Genomic DNA, 7887 nt, shown 5'->3' with positions numbered 1-7887 from the left:
GTCATTTCGATGGGGAGATTGATTTTAAAGTTGCCCCCCTTATTTTGGGTGGACGGAAAGATGCAGGCCAAACTATTTGTAGATAATCACTAAACCAGAAACATTATTTTCCCGGCAGCCCGTCCATTAGATGCAATTATAACATTAAATATTAAAGTAGGGTCCCTCTGGAAGAATTGACTGCTTTGATGGCTGGATTTAGTTGATACTAATGGATATATTAGCTATATATCTTGAGGTTCTGTGGCTGCACAGCCTGGAATCCTATCAGGCTGGCCGCTTGCATCAGCTTTCCTAAAAATTATGGTCAAAGCTTGCAAAATTGTCTTCCAGTGACCTCACTCCCAAACAGACCCATATTTTAATTCTAGGCCAATTTACTCAGCAGGCAGAACATGATGCCCAATAAAGCTTCTTTCTCAATGCAGATAGCCTTCGACATTCAACAGTTCATTTAGCGACAGTTCAAAGTTACGACGACCCTGAAAAAAAGTGACTTAGGACCATTTTTCACACTTAACAACCCTTACAGCATCCCCAGGATCACGCAATCAAATTTAGACACTTGGCAGTTGACTCAAAATTATGACAGTTGCAGTATCCCGGGGTCTCGTGATCCCCTTTGCAACCTTCTGACAAGCAATAGGGAAAGCCGGATTCGCTTAACAACCATGTCACTAACCTAAAAACTGTGGTGACTCACTTAACAAATGTGGCAAGAAAGGTCGTACAACGGGGCAAAACTCACTTAGCAAATGTCTCGCTTAGTGAAAGAAATGTTGGGCTCAATTGTGGTCTTAACGTCGAGGATCCTAGACAGAACCACCCGTAGTTCTGTCTACGATCCTCTGCTTTAAATCACCTGTTGTAGATCACGAACCAGCTTGTCGTTGGTGGCCTCTTTAATTCTGTGGTTCTCTTTTCCCGCCTTCCTTCCCTCTCTCTTCCAGATCCAGCTGTTCCCATGCAGTTTTCCCCGCCACCTTTGAACTCCAGGATGGTGCAAGAATCCTTTACTCTCCATTTTCTGAAGGTGATGAAGGAACTCTTGGCTTTTGTGCTCTTCAGTTACACCGTCTTGTTTGGGGCGCTGTTGTTGGCTGGATGGACGACTTACTTCCTTGTGCTAAAGTGACAGCGTGTTAGAGTTTCGTCTGGAGCTCTGGAGACCTCAGCTGGACAAAACAGCCCTTTAATTTTGTTTCGTGATGATCCTGGCACTTTTTAAAAGGAACCACTTGGGTTCAAGCTAAGATTTCATTTTTAAAATCTGTTTCTCGATTATCAGAATCTTGGAGAGTTATTATTCCTCTCTCCAATCCATTTTTTTTTCTTCTATAATCTCGCAGGGATATCCATATTAAAAGCTGGCAGGTTGCAACATGCCTTTTATTTCCTGATATTGTTAAAACACTTTGATGTCGACTTCTTGCCTCGCTTTGATTGAACTCTGAAATTAACTCCCGATCTTCACTTTTGATTTTTTTTTTTTCATTTTTTAATGAGGTTTTTATAGTTCCGGTGTCAAGACAGCTTCCTCTTCCAAAAACAGCTCAATAAAATTATTTGCAGGTCTAGGATTGTCTGTGTTAAATGCTTACAAAAATTAAGCATAACAACTCACATTGCTACATTTTATAATGTCTAAGCTTTTGAAAAAAAGGAAAATTGAACATGCATACACAGTCCTGCGTATTCTAAGTGATTGATAAATGTTTACTTGATAAAAGTTCAGTAACAACAAAGCTGCTTTTTATTGTTTTACGTTTCTTATTAATAAAATTTAACATACGCTTTAACTCCAATCCTTTATGTAAGTGTCAGAAGTATGCTGTATGGATATTTTGTCTGAAGCTCCTGAATGTTTCAGTTTCTCTTCAAGGGAAATTAATTGCCCAATAATTGAGTTATTGGTGGGTTTCTAGCTTGCTGACTTGATTGACATTATTTATTTATTTATTTATTTATTTATTAAATTTATATACCGCCCTATTCCTAAGGGACTCAGGGCGGTGAACAGCGAACGATAAAAATACATGTAATACAAACGTTAATAATAAAAAACCAATTAAAATATACTAGACATTAATGCCTGTTTTGGCTTGTGCAAAGCTGCCTGTTTGAAATGTGTGAATGTATGTGTAAAACCATAGGATTCAGAAGAGTTTAATTCTGACCTCAATATCAAATTAATAATGATTTAAAGTTAGTTCTTAACCAGCTGCAAACATATACACTAAGGCAGATCTTGCAAGCCAATTAAAAATGTAATGAGTGAAATGCCCAGGACGCCTTATATTGGAATGTACAAATAATACAAATAAAAATAATTATAGAAATCAATGATAGAAATAAAAATAATTATTAAAAGTAATTTTAAAACATTCTGAAAAATCACTTTTTTTATGGTGTTCACTGCTTGACTCCTTTGAAAAGTTGAAAAAATTTTTATTTTGGCAAATTAGTAACATTAAAACTGTTGCACTAAATGCACTAACTAAGCTTATCAAGTGATGGGTGGAGGGGCGCATGCGCTCTCCAATAAATCATGCGCGAACACCCCACCCCACCCATTTAAAAAAATAGCTTTTTCTGTTTCCGGCAAAGAATGAACTACCGACTATGGTCTGACGATCTAGATCTCGCTGACTCTATGATGCAAGGCCTTCGCTTTCCATTGGAAATCGAAGGAAACTCGTTCCATCCTAGAGCGGAAACCATGACCTCACCACAAAGTGGGCGCGGTCAGAAAAGAAGAGCCAGGAAAGGAAACTCGGAATGACGTAATTGTGGGCACGTAGAGCAGGAGGGCTAAACTGTCTCTCCGACAATCCGCTCTTGCGATTAAACTGGGCGTTGGAAGAAGACGTCATTTCCTGTGCGCCTTGTTGTCATTGAGAGAGAGAGAGGGCCAAGATGGCGTCGGCGGGGAGCCGTTGGCTGTGGCGCTGCTGCGCCTTTTTCGGGTATTCATCGCGGCTTCGGTTTCTTCCCTCCGCTTCCCCGAGCTCCGAGGCCGAGGGGCTCCCGGGAGGCCGAGCCTCGTCTTCCCTGGGAGCTCCGGGCCCTTTTCACCCTCCCTGCGGCTCTCCCTTGGGCGCTGCTTACACCGGCGGACGAGCGGCCTCTCCGGGTTGGGGGTCCCGGGCCGCCTTGGACCTCGATTCCCATCATCCGCAGCCATATCTTGCGTGGGGTTTCTATTAGGGCTGCTGGGCGAGGCCTCCTTGCTTGGTGTCCTCCCAATGGGGAGGAGGGGGGTTGGCTCTGTGGATGCCAAGATCTCGCCTCTTCCTGCCCGAAAAGGGGAGGAAGACATGATAGCAGTCTTCCAGTATCTCAGGGGCTGCCCCAAAGAAGAGGGAGTCAAGCTATTCTCCAAAGCCCCTGAGGGCAGGACAAGAAGCAATGGGTGGAAACTAATCAAGGAGAGAAGCAACCTAGAACTAAGGAGAAAATTCCTGACAGTGAGAACAATTAACCAGTGGAACTCCTTGCCTCCAGAAGTTGTGAATGCTCCAACACTGGAAGTTTTAAAGAAGATGTTGGATAACCATTTGTCCGAAGTGGTGGAGGGTTTCCTGCCTAAGCAGGGGGTTGGACTAGAAGACCTCCAAGGTCCCTTCCAACTCTGTTATTCTATGTCTAAAAAGGGGGTTTGATGTGGATCTGGGGGGGGGGATTAGGGTAGGAAATTGCCTCCCCCCCAATTATTTATTTATTTATTTTGTCAGATTTATATGCCGCCCTTCTCCTGCAGGACTCGGGGCGGCTCACAACAATAAAACAACCCGACAATAAATAAGAGTTAAAAGAGTGGGGCTGGAGGAAGAAACCAGGGGCAGAAACCTGCATAAAAGTTCATGGTCGGTTGAGATGTAAGGAGAAAGGACCTGCTGGCCTCTGTTGCTAAAGACAGCCAGATTTCCCCTCTCTCTCTCTCTCTCTCTCTCTCTCTCTCTCTCTTTATTTTGCTTTTTTAAACTGTGTTATGGGTTCTTAGAAGAGGGAGGAAATTTCTCAGGGATGACTCTCACCCTGGTCATCATTTCTTTACCCTCCTACCATTGGGAAGGAGATATAGAAGTATAGCCAGCCACACAAACAGGCTGAAGAACGGTTTTTATCCGTGGGCTGTCAGGCTCCTGAATGAGAAATAACATCGTAACTACGTAGTACGATGGACTTGCAGGGCCAGCGCAACGTGTAACGTGTTCACACGGGTGCAATAGGACTGGGTGTTTTGTTAATAGGATTTATTGGGTTAGGGATTTTGTCTTCACTGTGAGTTGTATTGTGTTGGGGGGGGTGCACTGAGGGTGCTCCACCAACTTCATTGAACATGTGTTGTGCACTGACAACAAAGATTTGAATTTTAGGAGGGGTGCCCTGCTTTCCTAATTCTGCCCCTTGAAATGTGTTTATAAGCCCCGCTTTTCTTACACGCTGCTGCAGGAGGCCTTCAATGTGCTGGGTTCGGGCTGTTGGCTTGTTCTTTTTTTTGTTTTGTTTTTGTTTGCTCACTACTCTTGTACCTTGACGGCATGTCGTTTTCTCTAGGCGGAACTTTCCACTCTTCTCCAGTGTGAGGACGCAATGTGTGCCTGGATTGAGGGCGCCGTGGAAGAAAATGACCACTCTGGGCTTTGGAATGACCTTGGCCGCTATTCCGATTGCACAGGTAGCTTCCCGTTTTATTCTAATGCCAGAATATGAGCTTCTCCTTAGGTTTAGTTTTACAGCCTTCTTTAGGTAAATCTGTCACTATATTCTAAGTGTTCGTTATTCTTTTCCCTTTTCCAACTCTTGACAGCTTTTGCAGGTGTTCAGACTGAAAAGGTTATTCTCAAACATTCCCACGTAATGCTAGAATGGAACTTTAAAAAAAATATTGCTAGTTATTTACTGAGAAATTGCTTTCTTTTGTGAGGGAAAACTACATAGAGCCCAGTAGAACTCAGTTTCTGCAACAGCCAAGTTGTTTACCTGAAGTTTTGCAGTTAAAATGTATATTAATCCATCACTTAATCTTAGCCAAGAGGCTAAAAAGCAATAAGAACCCCCAGATTTATTGCAATTATTTTTTGCTCTATTTTTCCAGCAAAACCTTTCGATTTCTTGCTTTCTTATGTTTACAGTTGACTTGTTTACAGTTATATAACAGTTCCTATGGGGCTTTTTTTTTTTCTTTTTAATGACAACACACATTATTTCCTTTTCTGCCAGTTTTGAAAAGTCATTCTGCTTTTGAAGCAGCACGTCATGTTTGTCTTTTCAGAAACACGATCCGGGTTCTCTAAGCAATGAAGCCTTGATCCGAAGAGCAGTCTCTTTAGTCACCGACAGTACCGGGACGCTCCTTTCTCAAACCACTTACGCATTAATTGATGCTCTAACAGAATATACAACGGTAAGACACTGCCTTCAGGATGCCACGTCTGGCAGTGTGGTGCAAGTACAACTGTATGTTAAGCCATTGTAGGAAAGAAAGCTTGGTTCCAAAAAGTGGCCTACAATTCCCAAATATGAAGTAAAAAGTAAATGTTAAACTCTAGACAGGTAGAACCGTAACAGGCTGGGTTTATTTACAGGCAGTTTACACACTGGTGTCCCTGTACCAAAAATACACGCATCTACTGGGGAAAATGAATTCCAAAGAAGAGGATGCGGTTTGGCAAGTAATCATCGGGGCCCGAGTGGAGGTGAGCAACCTGAGCTGGTGCTTTTTGTCCTTCAGGGACTCAGGAGGGCTCCAGTATCTGAACAATGTTGTGTAGGAACCCAAGAGGGTCAAATCCTTGGTAATATCTAATGGGTGCCCATAATTAAGGAACCTCGGGTGAGAATAATCTGGAAGCTGTGCAAAGGGTGCACAGGATTTAATCGTTTTAATCCTGGCTTTGTTCAGATGACGTCGAAGCAGCAGGAATATCTCAACTTGGAATCCAGGTGGATGTCCGCACTGCGGCTTTCAGAGATGGCTGCAGAAGCAGCATATCAGTCAGGTGAGATGCGTGCAAGCCTCTTCATCTCACCCCCTCCTTCAGACTTGACAGAATCAAATGCCTTTTTCATTTTTCCACCTGTTGGAAAAACGTTTTAAACAAGAAATGTTATATTGCACTGAACAGTCTCCGAAAGGGTGGAACTGCACTGAAGTTACTTAAATCCCTTCAGACATTCAGAATACGCCTTTTAACATTTCACTAACTCTTAAAAGCATCTTAGGAACCCCAATTGACCTGCTGGTCTTGAGGATGAACTTGTGCGTGATATAAAGGGTGTGCATGTGTGTTTTCATTTAAAAATGTGCAACCAACAAACCCCTAAAGGAGAAAGGAGGGCTACAAGACCAATCTAGCTTTACCACCGAGAGAGGTGTACATATTGTGGGTTAAATCCAAAGGTAGAGCTGTGAGTCCACTTAAATCAGTGGGAGTTGTTAATCCTAATCCCTAATTTACTAAGATTTAGTAACTCTACCATGGCTGGATTCCAATCCTGTTTAATGTGAGTTCGTGTTACTGTAATCTGAGTGGCCTTGAAAATGCACAAACGCTGCTTCTGCAAAAACGAAAATCATTGAGCCAACCTTTTCTTTTCAGGGGCTGACCAAGCCTCGGTGTCAACCCACAACCACATCCAGCTAGTGAAAAACCAAGTCCAAGAAGCACGGCAGCTGTCCCAGAAGGCCGAAACCAAGCTGGCTGAGGCTCAAACGGAGGAGCTCCTGAAGTTGAAGGAAGAGGAACCTTTGCTAGCGACCTCCCAGCAGGCCGTCAGTGAAGAAACAGAGGAAGCTTACCTTCGTGAAGATTGAGGGCTGCTAGCGTGGACACGATCCTGCTTGGCGGGAAGGAACGCCACGGAGAAGGGGGAATGGATGCCGCTCTCCGGCTCCCCCAGCCCGGTTGGCCCTCAGCTTTGAGCTTTGGGTGTTCTGTTGCCTGTCTGTTTAAGTTCACAGCTATGCAAATGCGAAATGATCTACCAAGGGATGATTTTTCTGGTGCTTTTGAGGGCTGATTTGAGACGATCCATCCGCCACCAGAAGCTATAGAGATAATTGCGCGTTGTAATCACTAAGGGCTGTGTCTTGTGTTGCCTTTTTTTTTTTTTTATAAAGAAAAAAGTGAAAAGCGCTGGTGTTGTGAAGGACAAATGTTCTACTTGAAATTTCAAAGATTAGTTGTGGGAAATTTTAACCGTTTGGAGCCTAAATGTCATTTTTTTGTGTGTGTGTTGTTGTTTTTCTAGTGATGTACTCGGGATCATTCTCCCCGAACCAATTTTTAAAATAAAAATCCAAGGAACAGAATTCGACTCCTTTGTGGTAACGGAAGGGTGAAAAGTGCTCTGGAAAAAACAGGTCTGTCGTTACGATTGAGGACCAGGCTTAGCTTGTAGCCAAAGGGAGTCACCTTTGGCTACAAACTCCCTCTTTAAAGCAGCCGCATTCAGAATTCAAACTGGGAGCTGTGTGAAATAGACAACATTTGGAGAGAGGACGCATCTCTCTAATTATTTTATTGACTTTTCTGATGATGCCAGGTTTTAGAACCACTTTAGCGGAGTTAAGTTTGCATTGAGCTAAAACGGGAGCTTGTAGTTTGAGCGCCTGCATACGTTCGTCGTTTAATTTATGCAATGTCCCTATGCAGTCGCCCACAAATTTGGGTGTTGATTTGAGCAACAGAAAAAGTCTTGTTCGCTTCTAGCTTTGCTCTTACGCGGTGTTCCCCAACTTCGCCAGCTGTAAAACGGGTGGATTTCAATTCCCAGAATTCCCCAGCCAGCAGAAACTCTGGTCTAAAGGAGGAGCAAAAAAAGTCTGGCCATGTTCTATAGATTATATCCATTGCAGTAAAGCAACGAAGAGCCACATCA

The 7887-nt window shown here is 43.2% G+C and overlaps 2 protein-coding genes across 2 annotated transcripts; both read left to right on the top strand.

Annotated features, from left to right (window-relative positions):
• Positions 1–964: 964 nt before the first annotated feature.
• LOC139321765 (uncharacterized) lies at positions 965–1574 on the top strand. Its single transcript, XM_070950639.1, has one exon. It carries the CDS (start codon positions 965–967, stop codon positions 1133–1135), a length of 171 nt encoding a protein of 56 aa, XP_070806740.1. The 3' UTR covers positions 1136–1574.
• Positions 1575–2904: 1330 nt separating this feature from the next.
• DIABLO (diablo IAP-binding mitochondrial protein) lies at positions 2905–7318 on the top strand. Its single transcript, XM_070950575.1, has 6 exons — positions 2905–2966; positions 4561–4681; positions 5279–5410; positions 5592–5702; positions 5909–6005; positions 6606–7318. Exons 1-6 carry the CDS (start codon positions 2917–2919, stop codon positions 6818–6820), a joined length of 726 nt encoding a protein of 241 aa, XP_070806676.1. The 5' UTR covers positions 2905–2916; the 3' UTR covers positions 6821–7318.
• Positions 7319–7887: the final 569 nt, after the last annotated feature.

Source organism: Pituophis catenifer, unplaced genomic scaffold (assembly GCF_029215685.1).
Source record: "Pituophis catenifer annectens isolate HBS135680 unplaced genomic scaffold, rPitCat1.0.hap2 SCAF_10, whole genome shotgun sequence".
NCBI lineage: Eukaryota > Metazoa > Chordata > Lepidosauria > Squamata > Colubridae > Pituophis > Pituophis catenifer.
The sequence above is the reverse complement of the archived record's forward strand: the minus strand, read 5'-3'. Positions and strand labels throughout refer to the sequence as shown.